This window comes from Aptenodytes forsteri, unplaced genomic scaffold, assembly GCF_000699145.1.
Source record: "Aptenodytes forsteri isolate BGI_AS27 unplaced genomic scaffold, ASM69914v1 Scaffold167, whole genome shotgun sequence".
NCBI lineage: Eukaryota > Metazoa > Chordata > Aves > Sphenisciformes > Spheniscidae > Aptenodytes > Aptenodytes forsteri.
In genome coordinates this window covers 2282826-2309008 of record NW_008795926.1, presented here as the reverse complement: position 1 = coordinate 2309008, position 26183 = coordinate 2282826, and the positions used below count along the sequence as shown (strand labels likewise).

The window sequence follows — 26183 nt, the reverse complement described above, 5'->3', positions numbered from 1 at the left end:
GACAACTATTGTGTAGGTTTGAGTGGAGTTTATTTTGCGGTTGGCAGCTGGCCTGGAGTAGAGGGTGAAGATGTGATGTGTTGTGGCTCTAAATCCAGCAGGCAAGTAACACTGCAGGGCTCTGTTTCGCTCTCTCTTTGTGGTACAGTGGCCATACAGAACCCCAGGACAGCAAAGGTGCTTGAGGCTATTCCTCTGCCTCCCACACTGACCTGCCTGCTGCTGCCTTTTCCTAGGCTTTGCTCAGAGCAGTGAGCCTGTGTCAGTGCCAAAGGAGGGACACAGTGCCCTGGGACCCGTCCCACGGCAATGCCTGCCCAGCCACCCTCCCCAGCACAAGGTCCCTTAGGAGACAGGGAGGTCAGGAAGTCACAGTGCCCTGATTGCATGGCTGGTGCACAAAGTTCCCAGCACAGACTTTCTCCAGCAATTTCCACCTTTTTTTTTTTTTCCTAATACTGGCCTAAAATATGTTTTATCAAACAAAAGTTACATCCTGAATGCAGCTGTGAACATTTCCATGCCCAAAGCTGTGACTGATCAACAAACCCCTAAAGTGGAAGGAGGCTCAGAGGAGATGGGCACAGGAGATACACTCATGATGCTCAGGGAAGAATACAAGGAGCAACCACAGCTGTTGTAAATAAAGCTGAACTTATCTCAGTGGAAAAGGGGCCGGAGGGTGGCTTTTGTTTTAGATTAATTGCCATATCAGTTGAGTGATCAACTGGTTGTGTAGGTGGCCTGAGTTAATCAAAAGGTGTGAATGTCTTCCTGAGCCAGCCAAACCAGCACGGGTCTCAGCCCAACATAAAGCATAAAAACTGAGCAACCAACAAAACAAACTTTGAAGAGTGCTATGGGCTTGAGCTGGCTTCTTCACGATGACTGGAGATACCCAGCGTCATGATGGTGAGTGTAAGGAGACCAGTAACGGGAATTTCGTTTGTATTGTGATCCAACTGGATGTTGCAACTGCTATATTGTGCTTGTACTGTGATTGCTGCTTCACTCTGCTGAATCAAAATCCCATGTAACATCAAATGTCTTCAAATAAGTAAATTTGGTAATAACACATTAAACCCTCTTCATGTGGAGTATCTAAAAGAACCTGGTCAGAGTGTATTGGACAAGAGAAAGGCCGGGACTGCAAGGCAGCATGGTCAGGAAACACCTCACCACACGGTATGCATCTCCAGGCGGGCTCAGTTTACTCAAGGCAACATACACAGCAGTACAACGCAGAACGGTTTGAAATGGCCACCCCTTTGTAGCATCAAGGACAGATGGGAAAGATGTAAGAAGACAGGCCAATGTGCATAGGTCTGTGTACAACCTGCCTACTAATGCAAGGCCACAACTTCATGCAAGCAAAAGAGACAGCAGGTGATACTCCTTTCTGACCTTTGATTCAGCTTAAGTTTTAGTCACTTCAACAATACAATGATAATAAGAAACCAACAACCTTGCATGTATCAAAAAGTAAAACTCTAAATATTTATTATTCAGTTACATTTGCTTTTCATTGCACGAATTTGGTTTTTATCCCCATGTTTTACAGTTTTTTACAAAGCTGTTAGGAGTTTTAGAAACTGTTAAAATGATCACTTAAGTCTATTTAGGCACAGTTCATTAATGCATAACTCCATTTCCTCCACTTTTTTTCTCTGTGTGAAAGATTTATGGTTGCATTTAAGCTCCAAATTGAAATACATTTCACAGTCTACGCTTTCATGGGCATATTGTCTAAAAAAGAAGTTTTGATTAAATAGTCTTGCCTTATCAAATGTTGCCAGCAAAACCTAAATGAAAGCAACTTCTTTTCCAGAAATGCTGAAATCAACACAAACCCTAAGATGAGAACCATGGTGGCCAACCATCTTCTATGCTAGCCAGTCATAGGATAACAAAGAAACAGTCCTCAAGAGGATTTAAAAATCCCCTGGAAAAACTACTTTAACTTGGAAATAATTTAAATAATTTATTCTGTATGAAAAATAAGCAAAAAAAATCCAGGAAATAAAACATATATGGTGACAAGGAAAGTGTTGTATCCCCTGGACTGCTGAGCTGTGTCAAGTGCTCTCCCTTCTGACAATGATAGCTTGAAAACCAGAGTGTCATATCCCTGGGGTCACCCTCTGTGAAAATGGCTTTGAAGTTTGAAGCTGTCAGGCCTGTTTGACATGGCTGAAAAACTGTGAGCTTCTCGATTTCTTACGTAGCTTTTCTCTTTGGTGAGAAAGCCTGACCACTTCTGGTGTAAGATTCAATGTGTTTGGATTAAAGCTCTGTATCTGGGGTGAGCTGCTTTTGCATGTAACTGCATACTGCAGAGTGTTCCCAGGGTACACGAAAATCCATTCTAAAGGATCTGAAATCAGCTGAAGTTTGTTTCAACAACTTTGTTATTAATATATTATTTTTTACAAAAAGAGTAGTGTTAAATAAGTGACTGATGCTAAAGGACTCTTCCTGAAGAACATGAACAACTACCCCCTCTCTCTCATGCTGCAGAAACAACAATATTTGTGACTTTTTAGCACCCACATCTGTTGTTGCTATTCAGAAATGAATGAAATATTTTTGAAAGCTGGGTGAAGTCTTTGCAGCAGAGAAAAAGGGATGCTGAAGTCTTTGTGTGATTCCCATACAAGAGTATTTAGTGCCCATGAGCTCCCTGCTGGCTATTGCTTTCAGGGATAACCAGAGGGGCATTTCACATGAGCACAGGCAGTGTAAGCCTTTAGTCCCCTTGCTAAGGAGTCCTGTCTGTGGGAATTTCTGACTGTGGAGATAGATTTATTTATTTATTTTAGACTTTGGGAATCATTAGGCTTCAGGGAACTAGCAGGGCATAGTATCATTCCTACACGTGTCACAACAGAGGTGCACAGTACAGGTTAAACAGTGGTTGCTTGCTCTGCTTGGGTTTAAGACATCTCCATAAGCTCTGCATTTGGGGCAAGAAAAAACATTCCCCCTCCGGCGCTGCTGCTGTGCTCAGACCCCGGGGCAACTGACAGTGTGCTCTCTTGCCCCACACCACAGGAACAAATGAGAGGAGACCCCCCAGGCACCGAGGCAGGCAGGTCTGTGCACTCCCTTGGTGCTGCTGCTGGCCCAACCCTGCACATTGTGGGCAGACTACGTAAAACCGGTCACAGGTGCCAGCCCTGAAACCAAGGATGGGAACCTGCATCCTGCAGCTGCTCTTGCCTTAAGTCAAGGGCTGGGGAAGGGAGCGAGCTAGAGAGCTGGTGCTGAAGGGCACAGATGAGTGTGGCTGTGGGGCTTGGGGAGACAGGGCAGCCCTGGAGGATGCAGGGGGCTGGGCAACACAGCTGGGAAGAGGGAGCCTGCAGCTGTAGGTGGCTGCAGGCATGGGACAAGGCGCTGGCACCTGGGAGCTAAGGAAGCAGCAGCTGTGAGCACAAGGACAAGTAATACACCAGCAAGGGAGGGCTGTTCATGACCGGCCACGGTCCTATGATCCTCCTGTGGTTGACATCACACTTCTAGCACCATTGCTGAAAGGTCTGCAGTGGGTTGGGGGTCCAACTCCCTCCTCATCCTTTTAATCCCTTTTGGCAAACCCCCTGCTGCCAACACTGTGCAGCTTTAAATGTTGTCCTCATTTGTCTGATGAGCACCGCAAGACCACGGCCCCCAGTTGACTGCAACTGGTCTTTGGCAGGAGGGAAAGAAGGCCACTGACTCAAAGAACCCAGACTTCTGCACCTGCAGCTTCCCTGGTGAGAACCAGCCCACACCACTGCCCCTTTAAAGTAGGACCTCCAAACACCAACTCTCCTTTACCTATCACAAAAGTGCTGGCCCTTGGCAGCCCCAGTGCAGCCTCCCGCTCGGAGCGGGACTATCCCCAGCACGAGGTCAGGGCAGCCACAGCTTTGCCTAGCCACCCAGCTGCAGGGCCAAGCCATGAGGCAAGAGGGGTGCATGAGGATCACTTTGGAGCTAGAGGTGCCTCTGAAGCTCAGCTGCAGAGTGGTCTCCTGGGGCAGGAGGACAGCAGCCACAGGAGCAGTGCTGCTGGGTCCAGGGGTGGGAAAGAAGCTGGCAGCTGCCTCCAGTCTCCCATCCTCATGTCATGTGGAGGGGCAGCAAAACAGGTTGTTCCTAGAGCTTAACAGGTGGCTTCTCCAGGACCAGAAGAGCAAGATTTTCCAAAGTCTCTTACTAGCATTAATGCATGAGCTTCTGACATCAGTGAGCAGGCAAGCAAGGGAAGCCTGAAGAAGCGCAGCAAGTCCATCAGTAACTGTCTGGTGATGATTAGGGAAATGTGACCACCACAAGCTAAGGAAGTCCATGCTGCCTGAAGCATCAGTTTTTCCCCCAGCAAAAGCCCTAGGAGGAGTTATCCGCAGGAACTGGAGTCTGCTCCAGTTGCCAGGGGTGCAAAGAGCTGCAGGCCAGCGCCCTCAGTAACTGCCTGTGTCCGTGCAGAGGTTTCTGAGCTCCAGCTCCAGCTGTTTAATTTGGATATCTCTCTGGTTTACCAGCTCACGTAGTCTACGGATTTCTTCCTGTTGCCGGTAAAACATCTGCAAAAGCTGTAAGAAAAGTCACATTTCACTTCCTTTACACTACAAAAACGCAGACTTAACCTGTCAAATGCCACCAGTCCTGTCACATCACTTCTGAAAGAAACAGCATCTAAGGAGGAGGCCTTCAACCTACAGACTGAACATCAGCAGTGCTCCTGCTGTCCACTAGCCTGGGCTATGAGTGCGGGTGTTTCTCAGCACCATTTAGTAATGCTACATCTGCTTAATTCAATGGAAAAGATCAGAAAAAATAACTTTCATACCACTGATCACTCAAAGAGAGCCTAGACACAGAGTATTTGGAGTCTAAACTCCTGGATCTGCCACATCTCCTACTCTGACCTTGGGCAAGTCCTTTTAATTCTCTTCTTTTTTCCTGTTGATCATGCTCCGTCCTCTCCAGTTGGGACTAGCATGGCCTTTCACTGTGCACACAGCAGAACACCCAGCTCTGCAAGGGCTGCTTCTGTAACCTTGGGGCGCCAGCTCTGAAACATGCAGAAGAATATCCTTTTTCACACCACAGGGAAATTCAGCTGTGGAAATTCCTGCCCCATCAAGCTGCAGATGCTAAAATCTTGCAGAGCTGAAAAGGGGACATGAGCACGGCTATGGGAAGGAAATCCTTCCAGGGTTCCTAAAAGTAAACAAGCTGCATGTACTCGAAAATGTCCCCGAGTTGCCAATGATGGGGTAGTTGCAAATCACCACAGAGCTCTACCACTGTACAAGCTTTGGTTACTATACAGGGAGGGGGTTGGCCATGGCTGAAGACAGATCAAGGAGCTGCCAGGACCTTTCCTGGAGCCATTCCCAGGAGCAGGCTGCAACCAGCAGCCAGCCTCAATAGCACTGCACTGCCAAGTTGTCCCCCAGCAGTGAGCAGACACTCAGGGACAGAGCCAGCCCCTTTCCCATGTCAGGGTCCACAATATGGTTAGGCACTTAAAACTACATGGATGTGCCATGGGCCAACGGAGCAGGCTACACCCACTCCTTCCACAGGCATCCCTGCTGCCTCACCGGGCTCTCTGAGTGCAGCTCTCATAGAAGGGTTACACTGCATAAACCCCCTTCTCTTCTCCAGAACCTGGAGGTCACAAGGACCTCCTTGTCCCCAGCCAACCACCAGGCAGGCCTGTGCCACAAGAATGCCTAAGACATGGGAATACTGATCGCTCCCTCCTTTCCAGAGCCCCTCAGCTGGAGTGCTGCTGGGCCACATTTCTGCTTCCCATGTGGCAGCCAGGGCATGCAGAGCTTCTTCCCCCACAAAGAACGAAGAGCTCACACTGGCCCAGCTCTGCAAAATAAACCCTCCCCGGATTCTGTCACCTTGTGAACAGCATCCTTTTGCCAGCTGACTCTGGGCTTCCCCCCACAGCCCCAACCCTTCACCCCAGACATTCACACCTCATTTTCAGTTTTTGGTGGTGGACACTCAAATATGTCAAAGCCATTGGAGAGGCATATTTGCTCATTTTTCGGCAATTTCTCCTCCACTTTCAGCTGTTTTCTGCTGTCTTCTATCTCACTTGGCTTCTGCATGTCCTCCAGTGGCATCCTTCCTCCCCGACCCTGGTGCTGGCTCAGGTCAGTAGTTTTCATGAGTGGCTCTGGCTCAAGAAACTGTGGTAAGGAATTCACAGCTCCAGAGCCTGGTCTCAAGGATACCAAGAGAGGCCCTAGGGAGGGAGGCAAGTGATGGGTTAGCACTTACAAACCACACTCAGAAATCAGCTGTAAGCAATTCATTCAAACAACCTGTAGGGATAAACATGGAAGCACTTGACTGGAGCAGCTTCCAGAGTTCACAGTGGTGAATATTTTAGCCATCAAATTATTTTAGCTTACAGCCATATTTGTTATGTCTCTCGTTTTCCTCCCTTCCTCTTTCTCTGGCAGTTAACAGGCCAGAGAGCCAGCGGCAGCTTACCCAAGCCCTTGGGAGCTGAAGGGCTGGGGAGCTCTCCATGTGCTGACCTTTGTTAACTCCGTTCAGCCACTCTTGTGCTGTCAGCGCTGGCTGGGCTCCTGTGGTCAAGGGGTAGATGTCTTCCTGGTATGACTCCGACTGCAAGCAAACAAAAGTCCAGAGTCACTATGTCAGTGAGGTTTTGGCTTAGAGGGACCATACCGGATTGTTGTGGAGAAAGAAGTTTGTTCCACCTCAGCACAGGGAGTGTCATGAACACTCACCGGCATGGACATAAAATCTTCTCACCTGCCCTGAGCCTCTCTCCTCCTCACCCCAACTCAGAAGAACTGCATCTGAAGGCCTATTTTAATTCCTGCCAGTAAGGACTTTACAAATCCAGACAACAGACTGGGGGAGGTTGGTGACATAGGCTAACCCAACTCTCATAAGCTCAGTGTTCCTGAGGATGAAGAAGTGGATACGAAGGATGGACACAAGTCACAAATCATCAGCCGATCATCAGCTGAGAGAAATTGGCCAAGGAGATAATGTTGGAGGAACATGCCTGATTGGTAGTTGCAATGAGCATTAGCTCTGCTGCCTCTCTGAATGCAAGGCACTCATACCTTCCAATGTTTCTGGAAGTACAGGGCACAGTGCTGACATTTCCGATGTACCTTTGCTCACATGGTCACATGGGAGCTACCTTGGCTAGCTACAGATTCATGACTTGGGTCATTCTCTAGCCACACCAGCTCCAAGACTTACTTCTACATCACTCTCAGTGCAATGGGTCATGTCTTACATGCTGCAGAACAACTGCCTGTAACACACCTGCACCCACTGGGTAGAGAGCTGGGAACCCTTCGTTCCCTTTTTCCCAGGATGATTCTTCTTCCTTCCACAAGGAGATTTTCATGTCACTCAACATCACCCCCAACCCCTCTCTCTCTTTTGTCATTATGTCAAACAGATGCCACCAGCTGAGGAAGTTTACAGCGAGCTAGTTGACCTGACAGTCAGAGAGGCCCCTTGTTGCACCCAAGCAGAGCATGTCTTAGAAAGTTGGCCATTACATGGAGACCTAACTCTTGAATTACCTAGCCAGGGTTTGTTGGCCAGGCTGCCCCACAAACTGACCAGCTTTGTCCCCCACACCAGGAGAGAGAAAATCCCTTGTTTTACCTACTCTCCTGCCCCCCAAAGTCACAGAGAGGAGGCACTGCCCTGTTTTTCACTGATATTTTGTCCCAGACATGAACATGACCTGACGTTAACTTACCCGTCGAGGCACAATCATGGAGATGGGCTCAATCAGGCTTTTAGTTGGGATCAGTTTGTAGAAACGGAAAATCTCACAAGCTGACACTTCAAGGCCTCTCTTTGGCATCATTCCTGGTGGGATAGCATGAAAGAAACGGGGTCTAAATCTCCCTAGGAAAGTTAATGTCATCCACCATTGTAAAAGGGTCACCAAACAACAAAAGAAGTCACAGCATCAGCTCCACAGCAGCATGGTCTGAAATCTGCACCCAAAACTGGCTCAGTGGCACAAATGACAAGACTAAATATTTTTTTTCTGTCAGGCCATGGAGTTACACACAGGGTCTGTGGTTCTCATGCTAAGCCTCCTGTTCCTTATTCATTCTCATGAGCTGCAAACAGAGTTACCAGGACTGAGCAGAACTGGCAGGTGATGCCACAGAATTTGACTATCAGGATCAGCAGGAAGGGATTTCAGGTCACCTAAACAACACCAGAATAGCTACATGGGTCAGGCTGAAAGCCCTGCCAGCCCACTACCGCCCCCCAAAACTGTCCCAAAGCAGAATGGAGTATGAGAAGGGTGTGAACATCTACTCTGTCAGACAGCACCATTTGTGTTTCAGGGACTGGCTAAGCCACACAAGGTCTCTAAGTACTTGGTAACCTCAGTGGATTTCTCTCCCATGAGCTTGTACAGTCCAAAGCCTACAACCATGTCAATTTCCTTAACAAAAGAGATTGCCTCTCCTGGGACACCTTGCTTCATGGTGTCCTACAGAACCTTTGTTTTCTACTAAAACCAAATGACTTCATTAAACAGTAGATTCTACGTGAAGGACTGTTGCTCCTTACATTATGCATTTATCTAAATGTGAATCTAAAGTCCGCTCCTCTACATTGTATTTTATTTTGGCAATATTGGGAAAGAAGCTATTGTGCAATAACCTTAGCAGCATTTTTGACAAGCAGAACAGATCAGGTTAGGGAAGTAGATTTGATTCACTCAGGCCTTTTAAAAACACTTGTACACTTCCTTTTCATGGAATGTTTTTTAAAGAGACTATGACATTAAAATCAGGATGATGTACATTGGAAGGATTATAAAAGCTGAATAATGGAGAGATCTTCCAGTTAAGTTTTAAGTAATTTATTCCTTTTCAATAACAGGTTTTTTAAAGGAGACCTGCAGGCACAAAATCTAGTGCTGCTAAATATCTGTACCAATGTCCTGGAAGAATGGGAGTGTCCACAGGTAGTGTGGAGGGGTGGCAAATGGTCCTAAAAACATATCAGTCTATAGGGGAATATGGCTTACAGGATAGACTGGAGGGGGTTCAAGAAAGGGCTATCAATAGCATCTGAGGGCTGAAAGCCAAATTCTGTGGCTTGAATGAGTTAAACAGTGGATAGTATGTGGACAGGTTAATAAGCAAGGGTCTCCAATGGAGGAGAGGTGACCGAATCACAGCAGGTCTATCTCTAAATGGGAAATGCCAGTACAGGATAAGGTAGGCAAGCGATAAGAGTGAAGGCATTAAGATGTGGAGCACCCATTACCAGAGAAATCCCAGAGTGGAAACAATGTCAACAGAATTCAATGTCAAAAATCTTGGAGCAGATTCACAAAGGGCAAGGACTATCCTCCACCTTTAAATCCAGACTATTCTCCCTTCCACCTTGACCAGGTATGTGAGAGGCGATGCAGCAGTGACTGGTAAAGCTGCCCAGCCCATGGTCTGCTGGTCACAAGGGACCCCTCCAAGCTGTGACCCTGTAATACCACCTGTGATATATAGGTGAGCTGGGCCAAGCTGACTGTTGTGCACCTGTAAACCTGGGTGGAGACTGGAGTCTGACCCAGTCAGATTAGTCTCTTTTCTAAATGGTATTTTGGATAGTCTGGACTCTGACAGCCTCTAAACCAAAGAAGCCACCATCTTCTTGTAATGTTAGACATACGCTGCCACTCACCAATTCCCTTCTGTGGTAAATGAGAACGATATTCCATCAGGTAGTTCAGGTATGGTTTCTCAGGGCTTATCTCATAGTACCGTATATTTCCATCACCCTAAAGGCAAAGAAAATGAACGTAAGCCAGGCTCTGCTGTTCAGCATGAGGATCTGAGAAGAATGCCTGGCCCCAGAAGCCATGCAGGGTCAAGAATGAACCAAATATTTACCCACGAATTCCTTTGTGGGAAGGTTAGGTCTCTGCAGTGTACCTCCCCACAGTAAACGTGGTACGTCTGCAGTGGAAAATGTGACCTGATGCTGCAGCGCCCTCAGGGCCCATCCCATCAACATATATCCTTAGGTTAATGTGCTTCAGGAGCATCTTTGACTTCAGCCAGACGCAACACAGGCCGGGAGAAGAATTGGACAGGCCAGCATTTGCTGATGTGGAAAGCACTTACCTTTCCCACAACATAAAGCATGTGCGTGTCTGAGTCGTAGAAGGGAAACAGGAGTCCTGAAGAGCCATCCAGATCCTCCTCCAGCAAAGGCACAGAAAGGTCATTCTGGGCAGGACACAAGAAAAACAGACAGCTGTGATCACCTGTCAGTCACCTCAAGTCAGGGACACCTTACCTGAACCCCACCTGGCAGCAACATGTGAGCGCAGCTCTATAATGATCCTAGGTCATGGCCAGCTGCCCTGAGCAGAGGGCCATGCACAGACTTCTTCAAAGCTCTGTGGGTGGGAAATGGGTGCTCTGTCCCTGGCTCTTGACTGAGTGCAGCACGTCAGGACATCAGTTCCTACCACTAGAACATTTCAGGCATCTGATGACAGGTAGATACGATAAGAAACACTGCCTGCCTTAAGTGGGCCACCAGACTCAATGAGATGGAGGGGCCTTTGGGGCATGTCTGCATCGCACACTGAATTACTCATATTCCCTCACTACCTCTAGTCAAGGCAATACCTCCACAGTAGTGCACCACCCACCACAAGAACAGTCTACATCAACCGAGCAGTCTCCACACTGCACGGTGGGAAGGTGCCCATTGCAAGGGCAAAAGCTCCCATCAGCATTTTGCAGGTAAGCCATGTCGGAGGACATAGCACACCACTCTATACACAAGGCTGGCATGTCTTATATAAAGCTATGCCTGCACTGCTGAAGGGAGCAATGTCGGGAGGACCAACGGGGCAGAGTATGGCATCCCATGGCTGCCATTGTGGCTACTGTCACATAAATACGTATTTAGCATAGGGTTAATACATTGTCCTGCAAAACTGCCCAGGTGCAGGCTCCAGAAAGCCAGAGCTTCCATTTAGATATGATGAAGACATGGGTGGATATGACCTCAGAAAGATGCCTGCTGGGCAGGTCCTGTCCCAATGCTTGTCCCTAAGGAGGCTGCACATACCTGACCGCACAGGCCTTCCTGCTGTGTTCTCAAACTAAGTGTGGCCAGCTCCTCCAGCAGCTCTGAAGGCAGTGAAACCCTGATGCGAGACCCATGGTGTACCTGAGCACTGCTCAACTTTGTGGAAAGCCTTCAGACAGCATCACAGTTCTTTGCCTCTCACATATGCAAAGAAGCCATGTCCAAACATAGCCAAATGGCAAATCATAGACCTGGTCTAGCAGCTTTGTCTGGTACAAAGGATGACAGCACAATAAAGAGGCAGAAGATTGTGCTGCAAGGTGGTTGACACGGAGGGACAAAGTGAGATGCTGACAAAGTAGCAGCATCTCACTGTATATGAGAGGGGTAGAGGAGAGCAGGGTTTCAGAAGGCTAGCAGCCGTCTTGTTAGGACATCATGTCTTGGAAGTGACCAATAAGTGCTACCTTAATACTCTACTGTCAGGAATAATCAGAAATCAAAAACACCCCACATCTTTTTCTCCATTGAGGGATTCACCTGAGTAGGCTGTGTCTAGAGCTCATTTCTCTTTCCAGTAACAGTAACAATTTGCCAGTAAGAGCTGCTTTTAAGTCAGAGCTACAGTGACCACCCAAAGGTCCTTTGAATTATTTCTTCCTGTAGTGGGCACAGCATTGTCTTTGTTCTGGTGGATTTCTATGCTGAAAGCTTTGCGAGCTTCTTCAGAAACTCATACTCAGTTAACAGTGTCATAGCAGTAAGACCTGTCACCCATTAAGAATTTGACAGATCACTTCTGAATTGCTGTTATAAACCAATTCTTGGGTATTTGGTAGGTGGAAAAGTTAAAGTGACAGCAAAAGAGAGAAAACTGAAGCTGGTATGGTTAAGATTGCTGGTCCAACTCACTTGATCCCATAATGCAATTTGCCTATTATTCCACCGAGATGTTCCAGTAGAGAACAGCTTTTTCACGTTTCCAAGGAACAAGACTTTATTGACTCTGTGAGACTTGTAGCTGGCTTCCTATAGGAAGAGAAAGGACACTGAGTGAGTAAGAGACACCACCTGTTGCATAGCTACATTTCATGCTACATGAGACCTCTGATTCAGTCACATCTGACAGATCTGATCAGCCTGGCTGAACTACAGTGAGCAGGATTTCATGGGGATCCAAGAAAAGTGGCCTAAACTCATCAGGACCATTCCCAAAAGCCCACTCTCTCTAACCATTGAGTCACATATTTGCAAGAGGGCAATCCCTATTAGTTGTAGGCAGGACTTTCTGTGTACACCAATCTGTGCAAATACCTACAAAACGCAGTCAGCTTCACCTTACCAACAGATACAAAGTACAGGCAACAAGAACAACTCTGGCAGTGGGACAAATGTACACTTGCATCACTGTCCACCTGATCTCTACAAGCCCTCCCAAGGCGTCCCGCAGAGGACTGCAGGAGAGAGCTATGAAAACAGTGCACTTCAAGAAGGGTTTCAGGGAGCAAGAAGCATGGTAGCAAGATGCAGAAACCCTGTTTTCAACAATGACAGCAAGTGTTCCATGAAAAGTAGAAGGCAATAGCACCATCTGGTGCCTTGGGCAACACAGGGCACAGATGCATCTTCTTTTTAATGGCAATGAATCTATCCAGAAGAGGAAACACTCGAAGGGGTGAGATCAGCTGGACCACAAACCTCTGAACCCAACCTACTTGTAGGACTGTTCCTGCACGAGGGTCTAGCAGACGTATCTTTCTGTCCCTGCAGGCTGTGGCAAGGAGACTGCCATCTGTGTTGAACGACATGGAGAGGACCACATCTTTGTGAGCGTCGAGAATCTTCACCGGGTTCGAGATGACAGCCTCCTTGGTGTCAAGATTCCAGATCATTATCTGGGGCAAAAGAACAAAAAAAATCAGCCCTTTGCTGCCTGACCAACTGGGGACTTTGTGTACCCTATTCACTTCTTTCTCTCTTCTCTACACGTATAAGTCTTACGATCATAAGTGGTTGCTCTCCAGCATTTAAAATAATTCCTGGTACTTACAGCAATATACCAGGGACACAGTGTCTGCTCAGAATGTCCAATATTCTAATTTCCTTTGCAACCACATTTTATACATAAAAATGGTCAGCATCAGTGAAGATATTTGCATTAGCACAAGAACGAAGCCAAACAAAAGTGCATGGCATTGCATATTGTATCCAATCCAGTAAAGGAGAAAGGCAGAGTAGATTGAAGTTCATCAGAAGACTGGAAAATCAGAAAGTCCTTTTGAACTTGTAGCAATGTCCTTTTGCCTTTGGGGTCACCATGGAATTTGCCCCTCAAGAAGGCTTCTGAACTCTTTAGTATTATCTTACAGCTTGAAATTAAAACAAATTTCAAAACACCCTGCTAAACAGGGTGGAGAGCTCTCCCAGGAGGAGAGCTCCACAGAGAACAGACCCACCTTGTAGTCATAGCCAGAGCTGAAGAGGATGTTATTAGCAGTGGGATGCCATTCAATGAGGCCCACTCTTCGAACATGCCCAAGAAGCTCCTTCTTCGGACTGGTAACGTTTCTTGTTAGCAAGTGCTTGGGGATGTCCCAGATTTTAACCTGAATGGCACAGGATGGGTCTTTGTAAGATTCCTAAGTAAGGAGCTAATTTGGAACTTACCAATAACTATATGAATAGGAATGCTCCTGGCTTTACTGAATACCAGTGCTTTAAATTAGTATCTTTACTTTTCTGTGGGCCTGAAGGCTCCTCTTTACCCTCTATCTTTAGCCAGCAGCTCTATCAGTTTGTTTTAACTTAGCAATCCAACCCTTACACCTGGCCAAGCTGTCAGCACAATTATGAAAAGTTATTCCCACAGATCTTGCAGACCTTGCCTCCTAATAAACTTTGAGCAGGAACAAGCAAATCTGAAATAAACTTCAGCAAAGAGTCCCAGTAGATACCATAGCAGTGATTGATCCAAGCAGTCATCCACTCAACACTACGTAGTAAAAGAACTGAGAACTCCTCTGGTCAGATGACAGCTATAGTACTGTTTGTCCCATAAAGAACTGCACCAGTGCTGAACACTTTGCAAATGACACAGCTATTTGTCAAAGTACACAGAAACCCACCCAGGTGGCCACACAGCAGATGCCCTGAGCAGAGAGACTGGGCAGCACCGCACTGAAGTCACTCAACACTGGGAGTGTGCTGTCTCATAACAGGTCTATCTGCAGCCTTGGGTTCTTCTAGAAGGATGCTGCATAAAGACAAAAATCCTCTGTCCTCCTGGGGTGGAAGAAGACAGTAGAGGAAACCTGCAAAAGGGGCTGAACCTATGCAGGTAAAACTTTCTCACACTAACCCTAGAAGCACAAGTATTTAGGATGCTAACAGATGATTAACCCTTTGGCTCAATGAAAATCACTATGCTTGTCATAATTTTTCTAGAACTTAGCCTGAAGCAAAAGGGAAATGCTCTTTGAAGGAGATAGTTCATGGAAATTAGCCACACCTGCCTGAGTGTCCCACTGTTTGGCTGATGAGGATCACACCTTTCTAAGCCAAAGAAGGAAAGGCACAAATTCTGGGACCTGCTGGGAAAGAACATGAGCACGCTTCTCAACAGTGTTTATCCCACTGAGGAATCAAGCCCATGAGAAACCTAAGGACGTGGGGCCCAGTAGCCTCCAGATGAACTTCTACAGCAGTAAGAGAAGCATCACACTCTACAGCTTCAACAGCTATCACTAAAGGAATGGGGCTGAGAGAGTAGGAAAGGTTGTGTTCACGCTGAGAAGAACTGCTTAGAATGAACCATTCGCTCCCCATGCTATGAAATAGTTGGTGGTAAAAGTAGGGAAAAGCCCCTGGCTGGAATCTCAGGGTGCATTCAATGGCAGAAATTGCCAGTGCTTAGTGTGCAAAAGAAGCAGGTCTTGCAGCCAGACCTGCCAGGCCAAGCAGGAACAATCCACGAGCTGTCTACCCTGCTGCATCTTGAAGAAAACCTGACAAAGCAAAGTAAAAGGCACAGAGTTGCCCCTCTAACCACAGGGAAGAAGAACTTCGGCAAGCTGAATTCATACGTGCCTGATGATTTGCCAAAAGGAACAGAAGGGCTAAGAGGATAAGCCCTCTCCCCATACTGTTCAAACTCTCAGCCCCTGGCCACTTGCATTGGCCTCAGTCCTAAGCCTGCCTGTAGCAGCAGTGGGAACTAGAAAGGGCACTGGGTGCGGACAGAGGCTATCCATCCCCTCCCATGCCCAAAAGTACCACTCTACATGCTTCAGCTACACGCTACAAAAGATAGCTGTGGCACCAACAAGGCAAGCGCCAGAAAGACTGGTTAATGGCCAAGAAACCTCTGAGGAATGTGGGTGATGGGAAATTTCCACCATCTTCACAGAAGCTTGTGGCCTTCCTCAAAAGTTCCAGGGAGACCCAGCCCATTAAGAGCAATCAGATGCATCCTTGCACACAAGCCAGAACAGTGGCTTATGCTAATGATGAGAAATGGCAGAGAGCACCATGCCTTTAACAACAGACTGCAAGGAAGGCTTTGGCTTTAATATCCAGCCCAGTGGAAGTGGTGGACACCTCTGGGAACCCAAAAACTTCCTCAGACTTCTCTCAGGACAGAGAAAGTGTTGCTGTGGAGGTGTCCCAACAGTATGTCCAACCTGAGCTCTCCAGTACAGGCCAGGACAAGTAAGACAGACGTTGACCCCATAAAGTGAGTCCAACAGCAGCCACTGAGATGAGGAAACAGGAGCACAGCAAATCTGAGGAGAGCTGGAAAGAAAAGAATTTGTTCAGCCCGGGAGCAAGAAGGCAAAGGTGAGCTCTTCTAGCTGCCCTTCAACTACACTGCAGGAAGGCACAGAGAAGACTGGAGCCAGACTCTTTGGAGGTGCACAAGGAGAGCACCAAAGGCAATGGACACAAATGGCAATATGGGCACTCCCTGGAGATCAGAGGAGCCCTATTTTCCCCAGAAGGGTACTCAACCCCTGCAAGAAGGGCCCAGTGAGACCATGGGATCTGTAGCCTTGGAGATCTTCCCAACTCATCTGGACAAGGCTTGGAGCAACCTGATTCAACTGGCCTGCTTTGAGCAGGGCTTGGAATAAATGACCTCCACAGGTCTAGCTACCATGTACCAGGAAAGACAGTCACACTAAGAAGCACAGTCTGCTGTCCTCACTACTTACCGGGGAGGGAAGACGTGTCCCTACACTGTGTCATTGTGCAGGGGACCCCTAAGATCCCATTTCCTGGTGCCAGGATGATGATGGGAGGGTAGTACCAAAAAAGAGAGTACAATCACAAACAGCAAGACTTCTTAGAACAACTTTTGGTGCAGAGACCAGTAATAAGCTCAGTGTTTCCATTCTTTAGCCTGGAGAATGATCCAGTGCCAAGTTTCAGTAGGAAATTGGAAAAGAAAGCTGACAGAGAACAGCCCTTCTGCATAGACCCTGGGTTCCTGGTGGACAATAGAATAAATATGACCTAGCAGCATGCCCTGGCAAGGATGAAAGCTAGCAACATCCTGGTCTGGAACAACAGGAAGATAGCCACTAGATCAAGGGAAGCGATTTTCGCTTTTACTCAGCAATCATTAAACAACAGCTGGAATACTGCATCCAGTTTTGCACCTCCCCGTGCAAGAAAGATGCTGATAAACTTAAGTGAGTCCTGTGGAGGCCACCAGGATGCTCAGGAGGCTGCAGCACTCGCCCTGTGAGGAGAAGCTGAGGGAGATGGCCTTGATCAGCCTGGAGAAGAGACAGCTTCAGGGCGAACTGATAGAAGCCTTCAATACTTACAAGATTACTGAGAAAATAGAGCCAGGCTCTGTCTTGAAGTGCAGGGTGGGAGGACGTGATACAGCAGTCACTAACTACACTGGGGAGGTTCTGACTGCATATAAGGAAAAAAATTTCCCCATGAAGAACAGGAACAAGTTGCCCAGAGAGGTGGTGAAATCTCCACCCTTGGAGGTTTTCAAGACTCAGCTCCACAGACCTGCACAGGAGGTGGGGGTAGAGACTGCCCAAGCTCCCTTTCAACACAAATGGTTCTGTGATTCTGTAACTACAGCAGGAAGCTTCAAAGCTTGTGCTCATTCCCCATCTGAGGCTCAAAAGAGAGGTCATGGTGGTGCCTTCGTGTCACAAGTCCTTTCTGAGACAGCAAGAAAACCTGGCGTATGGGTTGGAAGATAAAATAAAACCCTCATAGGCAGCCCAGAAATTGAAAGAAGTCTTCAAAAAAGACATGAAATCCAAAGAAGCAAAGGCAAGTTACTAAACAGGAAGGACAATTCAAAGAGCCTAGATTTCCAATTCAAGAGTGATTTTTGGCAGAGCTGAAATGACAGAGGATGTGCACCAAGCCAGGGCTGGAGAAAATGAGAAGGGAAACCTCCCTGATGCTGTGTGGCAGAGGGTGAATATACCCAGTGGGAGAAAACACATGTGGGATCTCTGGAAAAAAGCACAGTAGTTAGTCAGATGTCCTCACTATCACAGAAGCCAACATCACACTTTTGACAGGACATGGAAAGCAACCTTTCAGTGGGTAGATAAGGGCTAAACTGTCCCTTACAAACATGAATTGAATCTTCCAATTCCTACTAAGTAGTCTGCACCTTCACTGAAGTAAAATATGTGACTGCATCTTCATTATACTAACTTCAGCCAAACCACTTATTGCCTAAAACTTAAACCTGATGTGATGTATTCATTATCTTTTTAGAGGTTTGCACTAGCATGAACCTTTGCATCTCTGGAGTCCTTCTGTGGTTTCAGTAGGAGAATGCTCATTTCATTTATGCCTTTTGCAGAATAGTATGACGCAGGTTCCTCAGCTACCCCATGACTGATCTAGCATGACTTTACAGAGTAACTGAGTGCAGGAACAAGCTCAAACTTGCTCTGCAGGGAATTAATCTGAAATAGCTGTTCCAGATTATGTTGTGTTGAAGCTTTTATTCTAAAGTGAAGGAAGAGTTCCATAGCGATTAAACTTGAATAGTCATTCCATTTTAAATGCATATTCTGTTTTTCTCATGCAAACACACCCAAAAAGCTCCCACAAAACAGACCTTCCTCCTCACACTGATTTTGGTATGTCATCTGGAAGGGATCACACAGGTCTGACCTCAAGAGAAAGACAGGAATCTTACTCTTACCTGACTTTTTTTTAATAAGTATCTATATGCTTTCACATCTCATCCATGGGCCTTTTGGTTTCTTTTTTATTTCTTTCCCCAAAAAGCACATTAGCCAGGTAATAACGCAGAGTACAAGCTGGTAAACTTACTGTGGCATCTTCTGAACATGAAGCTATTACGAAGTCATTGAACGGGTTCCACTTGATGTCCAGAACACTCCCTTTGTGCCCACATATTTTGGGATAATGTGGGTCGAGCTTGCCTGTCTGGAAAAAACAAATATCATCAAACCTAAGGTGAGCCATGGAATTACAGGACATTTTCAAGGAAGATCCAAGCCAGCTCCAGCAAGAAATCTCTTTCTGCTTGTTATGCTCCAAATGTCCTGGGCACTCTCTATCTGTCGAGAATGGGTTTTTGCTGTCCCTGCAAAGCAAGTCTTGACGATACCACCAAAAAGAAAGGAAAGAAGTGCTCAGGCCTTCCTAAGTACACACTGCAATCAAGAAATCTGTACACATGCAGCAATCAAGACTGCTGAAGTTAGAAGACAGTATTTGGTTCAGACACCAGAATAAAACTTAGAGAGGAAACACTTATGAATGAGTTGAATCTTCCACATTTTTAAAGATCTTGGGGAAAAAAACCCAGAATCTCTTTCAGAAGACATTTCTTATAAGCAGGAAAAAAATGTTTTAGCTTTTATTTTTTAGCCTCATCAGCTGGCATTTATTTTATTTTTTAAGCAAAAAGACATTTGTGACACAAATCAGAAACGCAGTTTTTCTTCAACAAGCTATCTATTTCCCTCTGATGGTGTTCAAATCCAGCTATTCACCGGATTCAATCAGCATTCCAGACTCTCAAAAAAAATGCCATGTTTGGGCAGCATCTTCACTGGTAAAAATCCTGCACAAAGCACACTAATGAGTATTGAGGGCCTTGTGCCACATGGGGGCTGTGTTGCATCAGGATAAACCCATACTGCAGACACAGTCTCTGCTACAAAGTCAAGTCGGTATATTTATTATGTGCTAGGAAGCGTGCTGGGGAATTCATTAACATTGGAGCAGCACTTGCTTCTCCCTGTCAGGAGCAGAAGTATAGGGAGCTCCAGGAACCACCTTGCATCCCAGACATCTGTCGAAGAGCAAAGGTCAATCACCTAAGGAGAGAGACATGGTGGCAAGCTGGTGATGCTTACCTGCTTACTTTTATCCCACCTGGAAGAATCGTAAATCAAAATGAATGTAAATGCATGCTCTCCTGGAAAGCAGACACTTCTGTTGGTGTACTCCCTGCACCTCTCCAGAGGTGGGTCTTAAGAGTGCACAGTAGAGGGGAATCAGTGCTGACCCTAATCTGGATGTGGATAGGATGCAATTTTCCCAACCTTGAAAATTTGTACGGTTTTGAATGCAGAACAGGACACAATGTGTAACTACTTTGGCTTCACTGGAAAGTTAGTTACATAGACTGGGACTAACCTGCTTTAAACTGAACACCCCAGAGGGCTTTGAAATGTAAAAGACTGTGCTTTTTTAGACTACAGTCTAAAACAATTCCCTTTTATAACAGCGACAATACAAAGTGACTTGGTAAGGCAGAAGAGAGATAAAAGCCCTTTAATAAGCAGCGTTCCCCACCCACGGTGTCCTTTTGCAGGCTTCAGGGCTTGGTTTCAAGCTGGCAACTCGACGGGCTGGGCAGCCAGCTCCACAGGGATCCCTTGATCCCTATGGGAACTCTGTCCCCTCCCAGAGCTGGCTGCCTGTCTGCTCCCCACTCCATTTGGGAGGCTCCCAGGCTGCCCTGAGCCCACTCTGCCTGCCCCATCCTGCAAGGCTCTCCTACCCCCACATCCCCAGCAGGCTCAGCTGGCCTGCAAAAGGAGCTCTTGCCCTCCGGGCCACCAGTCCCACCTGCCCCAATGGAACCCTGCAGCCCTGGGACAGAGCAGGACCCACAACACATGAACCCCCAGACTGCCAACAAACGTATATGGCAGGTAGCGCTGTTGGTCTCAGATGCGCCTCTGCATGTGGAAGTAAAGCTCTTCATGTGCGGGAGAAATTTCATTCCACAGATCAAAAACTACTTCAGTAACTAGATGTGTTGTCATTCATGCAGAGGTACATGGCTTCCACAGTTATTTGCAGAGCTTGAAAATGAGTAATTTTTCAACCCCTCGCTTTCTAAACTCCCAGCATTTTTGAAAAGTAGCCAAACTCGGAGTTCCTTGATGAAAACCACTTCTAGTGGGACAGCTGTTAAAACTCTCCAAGCAGATTTGTACAGGGTAGATTACCGTGAGATGGGTGAGCCCCACTTCTCAGGTGTTCTCCAAAGGGCACTAACACACCTTGTCGTCACATCGCGGCACAGCACTCACATACGGCGTCAGTTAGGTAAGGCCTGAGGGGTCATCACAGGTTTCATTTCATAGTTCTTGCCCCCAAAGAGAAGGGAGCAGGGTTTGTGTCTAGGAGGTCTACACAACCACAGATATCCTGTAGACCTGTTCACACCTGGTGCTGACACATTGAAAAGACTGGAGACTGCAAAGACTTGGACACAAGTATCTCCCTGTCTCTCGGGACTTTGTTCTCATTTTGCTATCCCTTTGCTTTATGCTGCAAATGAAGAGACGGATGCAGTCTCAACCAAGTCTGGCCATCAGAGACAGAAAAAGGCAGGCCTCTGCCTTTCAAAGGAAGGACACAAAATTGCCCTCTGAGTCCAGACCCTTCCTTGGCATGCACTTCCCCAACACATCTGTGTCAGACACCAGCCTACAACAAGGCCACACTGCGGGAAAGCAGCTCATCTCCCAGTTACAGTCAATGAGCCCATGTCTCCTCAGACTTGCAAGATTTACAAAGGCATTCGGTCTGTTCTGGGCACCAAGCATCCCCTGTGGCCACAGCCACTTCCCTCCCTGGTGAGATGTGCTGCCGTTCCACCCAGCTGGCTTCAATGACACATCTTCATGAGGACCTAACTGACTGCAACAGAAGACCATTCTCCAAGCGGTTGCAAATATTAAACTAATTCCTCTTCAGTTTGAATGCAAAGGCCTGCTGAAAGGAGGGTATCTATGGCAAAGAGCTCTTTCCCTACATAACCCCTGCTGCTCCCAACCCTACATCATCCCCAGGCTCTCAGAGGGGAAGAATGGTGCGGAAGGCAAGAATTGGTATTTATTCAAGGAGAGATGAGAAAGCTTGGTGTCCATGACTCAGCAGGAGAGGAGCACAACAAACAAGCAAGGAGGCACGGTTAAACAGAGCGAGGTTGATCCTGCATTTGAGCACATCCTGAGGCAGGCAGCCCCTCCAGTAGCACATGCAGAATGAACTCAAAAAAGCATTGGAGGGACAAGAACAGCTCCCCGAGTAGGTTGTTCATCCTCCCCAGAAAGTGCAGCCCTCCCTGTCCCAGCCACCATCTCCCGCTTTGGCGAAACGTGACGTCCTGGCTCTTGGGCTTTTCCTCCACACTGTAGCATGCTTGCGATGTGGCTGCTCCCTGTGAATTCCGTCAAAAGTAACCACGGATCAGCTATCCATCATGAGAGGGCAGTACTGTTCTAGGCACATGTCTCCAGACTGGGCTGCCTTCGGTGCTCTGGCAGCCAGCGGCACAAGCCAAGAGCCCAGTATGCTGTCTACCATGGGTCACCACCACAGGAGGAGGTGGCAGCCACAAATACCACCACCAGAAGCACAAGTCAAAAGCTGCCGCTCTTCACCAGGTGGCACCAGTTTGGAAGTGTATCACGAAAAAAAGTAACTGGTATCGCAGCCCTCAGACTCAGGGAACCCCTTTCTGTGGGTGGTTGGGGCCGCTCTTCCCTCCCAGCATGGGTCAGGAACAGGTATTTGAAGAACAGCTGCATGAAGCGCAGTACATAGAGATTCTTTCCCTGATCCACCACCAAAGGTCAACCCTCAAGGGACTTCCTGAACTAGGGGACCTGCAGCTAAACACACACAGTTTGTAAACCAACTCATCTCCATAACTCCATCCTGGTTTGAACCCTTTAATTCTTCTGGGCTTGTCAGCATCTGGAGCAGTGAGCTCCACATCTGAACTGCAGAAGCGTTCACATCCGCTGCTAACAGTCTGCTCCCTGGTCTCCAGGATCCCCTTCACCACACAAATCAAGAAGAATTGCTCCTTACGCTTCTTCCCCACCCTCTTCACAGTTTTATATATCTTGCTTATTTGTCTTTTTTCCCAGACTGATTGAGGCCTAACTCACAGTCTTTCCTCACATGAAAGCAATTTCACATTTTCATTGATGTACTTTAATTATCCCTTTCTGTATCTTCTAGTTCTACCATACCTTTGACTTCTGCAAGCAGTATTTCAGATCTGGGTGGAGTATCTGAGCAGGTGTTAAGAACGGAAGAATTGCTACTAAAGACTGGACAAGCTGAGAAGAGGTGAGAAAACAGAGGAATTAATAGTAAGCAGTGCAAGCACCTTCAGCTCATTTTGCCAACACTTTGAGACCTGGGTCCTACCCCTCATCCCACAGTCACCAGCTGCCTGCTTATAGATGCAGCTCTGTGATAAAGACGAGTTCTTCAGCCTCAACAGACCACAGTCGAGGGGGCAGAAGTGACTCAGTCAAGAAAAGCAGGGTAGTGGTTAATTTTAGAAGGACCGTCTCTGAACAGCACCAGCGGTGAAGGAGCTGAATAAATGAAGTCTAGAAGGGCTGGGAACTGTGCTAGGTTCTTCAAGCATAGCCAGTTCACTTTCATCCTTAGCAAATATATATTGAAAAAGTGGCATTACAATAACACCATCAATTACTTTTAATTAAAGGTTGAACTTTTGCCTTTCATCTGTTCTGCCCTGATTCCAGAGAGCTCATAATCTCATATTGAAGTTAATCCACATTAGTGCATGCCTAATTTTTCTGAAGCAATAAACATCAGACAGCCAGCTTCTCCCTCTCATCAGATCCCTAAGTCATCAAAACCCATAAACATGGGATTTGTTTCTGAAAGGGAAGTTTTTCCAGCATCAGTGCTTGAAGCTTAAGAGCTTCATTGCCTGATAACCGTGTCTCCATTGTTTCACAAAGCAGAAGGTAGAGCAAAACATATCATATTCTCTTTTGGTCACAGCTGAAGCCATGCCACTAAACCACCTTTCAGTTTTTGCCCTCTGTATCTACTAACTGCTTTTTTATTTGCAATTTCTCCTAGGAGACAAACATCTGAACAGCACAGTTCCTGCTGATTATACAAGAAAGGCAAATGAGATATGAAATGAAGGAAGGTGTTAAAAAACTGCAAGCAGCAATGTAAGACATATAAGTACACACATCCCAGGAATCACCTGCCAGGGCATCTGGGGCCCCTTCCATCATTTTGCAATTTGGGCAACAGCATTAACTGAATATCCTCTGTGCAATCTAGCTCCCTAGAAAGCCCAGCTCTCCTCCAGCCTCTCAACACGCTCACGAAAGCCAGCTCGCCTCGGCAGAGCTCACCTGGTGGATGGGAATGACGAGGAAGGCCCCCCCGCCCGCGCACTCAGTCACCACCGCAATGAAGTGGGGGTTCACGGCACAGAAGTGGTTGTCGTGGACGTTGCGGGTGATGGGCACGCAGTCATAGCACTTCTCCTTGCTGGCGGCTTTGCCATACACATGGCGGAACTTGGAGCTGCGGTACTGTGGGTGCCACGACATCTGCAAGGGGAGAAACACAACGCCCCATGACATAAGGACTGGCCGTCCCGGCAAGGATTGCAGACCCCCCATCCCCCTCTCCCCAGCACAGGCTCACCCTCCCCATTTGGGCTCCTCGCACCTCAACCAGCAAGCAGCAGCCGCGTTTTTCTCTGCTGGTCTTCACCCCTTTGGCATGACCTGTCTCTGCACCCATTGAACATCTCTGATGGAGAAAGGAGAGTGTGGGGGAGAAAAGACAGCTCTTTCCATCACCTGCCAGCTGGGCTGTGCATGCACCAGCAGTCCCTATCGCTGGGGCAGGGCCACATGGCAGCAAGTTTAAGAGGAGATGAATCCCGGTAGGACAGAGCTCAGGAAGCATGAAAGATGTAACATCTTGGGTGAGGAAAGCCTGAAAGATGGCGAGTGAATGAGCCAGTCTGGATGCATGCTTTGTTTAGCCCTCAGGTGGTTTAGGACCAAAAACGAGTCTAAACTTTGCTCACATGAAGGGAAAAAAGAGGTTTGACACACCATAGGAATAGTTAGTCACCTGTTGTTTTTTCTCCCACTGACAATGACGTTCTGCACGTCTGATTTATAACTGCACCACAGCCCTCTGACAGACAGCATTTTAAATGGTGTTTAAGAGATACATAAAGCATGCCAAACACAAGAATCCCTTCCCACAGAGAGCAGTGAAGCTTAATGGAACTGATGCAACTGATTTCAAATAGGAAACCACCAGTGTTGGGCAGAAAAGGCAATTCAGACTATTAACTCCTGCTCTTTCCACAAGACCTAGACAGTAAAAGGCACATGGTGGGGATGGTGAGAAGATCCTACTGCCCAAAGGAAAAGAAATGCAGATCAGGCAAGAAGGTTATGGGTGAAAAAGAGCCCCACACAATCAGTTGGGAGTCTGGGCAAAGACTGGGAGAGGGCTCGGCTTTGCCCCATATCTATCTGTTTAACATGCATTTGGCGAAGATATTATCAGTGATGCTGGATCAACGATACTCCAGTTTGAAACAGGAACCCAACCAAACAGCTTTTGAGTTACAGCAAGACTTAGACCGCTCACTCACATGGGTAAGCATTTGAAGGGAAGCACGCGCTCAATGGTAGGAAGCCAAGAGCATTATCACCTGACAAGCAGGGGTCTAAGCAATTCTAAACCAAAATGTCCTTGTTGCTGGCACGGTATTGCATCCTCCTAGGATGACTATTAAGTGCTAGGAATCTGTATTGCTTGATCCTGGGCAGTCGAACTGGAGCTTTACAAGCACCTATCAACACGAAGATCCACAAAGCTCACATCCCACATAACACTGGAAGATTTGGGCTGTGAATAGTGCTAGGACACAAGTCCTGTCCTATTCCCTGCCTCCTCCCAATCTACTGGCACAACTCAGAGCCAACCCCACCTTGGACAAATACACATGCCCGTAAAAAATCAGTCCTGGCAGATCACCAGTTGCTTTCACAGTCATTTTTGTTGCTCACTTTTACCTTGGTGTGTTTTACCTATGTTAACCCTGCATTTGTCCATATTCTTAGCTGGTTAAATTTCTTGTGCGGAAAACATTAGGTGCAAAGGATCTCTGATACAGTGAGGGCTACCTAACCCAAACAAAAACAAAGAAATGCAAGTTATTTGAAAAAGAAAGCAGTGATCCTGAGAAGCTAATCCTGGAAGAAGGGATGTTCACAGGCAGAAGGCAAGCTGAGGTTACATACAAATGGCTAGCTCCCCAAACAGCCCCAGAGGTGCAGTGTTCTCAAACAACTTCACGCTCATTACAGCTTTAGTGGTTAAGTTTACTCACACCAAGGAAAAAAAAATTACTGTATTGTCTGGATGCAACAGTTCTTTCTTACAGCAGGAACATTATGTTTCCAAAATTGCCTGGCTCCAAGGAACTTCTAAATAAACTGCTCTTGAAGTGGGAGAGAGCGTGTTGTCTGGAGGTTCAAGGCTCCTCTGCAGAAAGGAGTCGCCAAGCACACGGGAGATACTCATTATTGCAGTATCATTCCTATGGAGAACAGGAACACCCAGCAAGATACTGACATCCCATGCAGACTACCTGTAAAATGTTGACAGCAAATAAGGAATAAAGGAAATAAAAGGAATTAAATGCCAAAGTTTGGACAGTGCTTAGGAAAGACAGCTCTCTCCTATTTCAATTTGTAGAATTAAGGTTCAGCTGCCACAGGAAT

The 26183-nt window shown here is 47.0% G+C and overlaps 1 protein-coding gene across 1 annotated transcript; it reads right to left on the bottom strand.

Moving 5' to 3' along the window:
• Positions 1 to 4445: 4445 nt before the first annotated feature.
• On the bottom strand, positions 4446 to 25983 carry CORO2A (coronin 2A). The gene is made up of 12 exons (XM_009285041.1): positions 25969 to 25983; positions 23778 to 23978; positions 18418 to 18534; positions 13548 to 13697; positions 12807 to 12986; positions 12004 to 12120; positions 10170 to 10274; positions 9727 to 9823; positions 7772 to 7884; positions 6555 to 6645; positions 5985 to 6256; positions 4446 to 4577 (listed from the first exon to the last, which is right to left on the bottom strand). Exons 1-12 carry the CDS (start codon positions 25981 to 25983, stop codon positions 4446 to 4448), a joined length of 1590 nt encoding a protein of 529 aa, XP_009283316.1.
• Positions 25984 to 26183: the final 200 nt, after the last annotated feature.

Bases quoted from the DNA above. Each gene is read 5' to 3' on its own strand.
- CORO2A (XM_009285041.1), bottom strand. The intron at 7,885-9,726 runs GTGAGTGGCAGC...CTATCCCACCAG, and splicing joins TTTACCACAGAAGGGAATTG to GAATGATGCCAAAGAGAGGC. The intron at 6,646-7,771 runs GTAAGTTAACGT...GTTTGCTTGCAG, and splicing joins CCATGATTGTGCCTCGACGG to TCGGAGTCATACCAGGAAGA.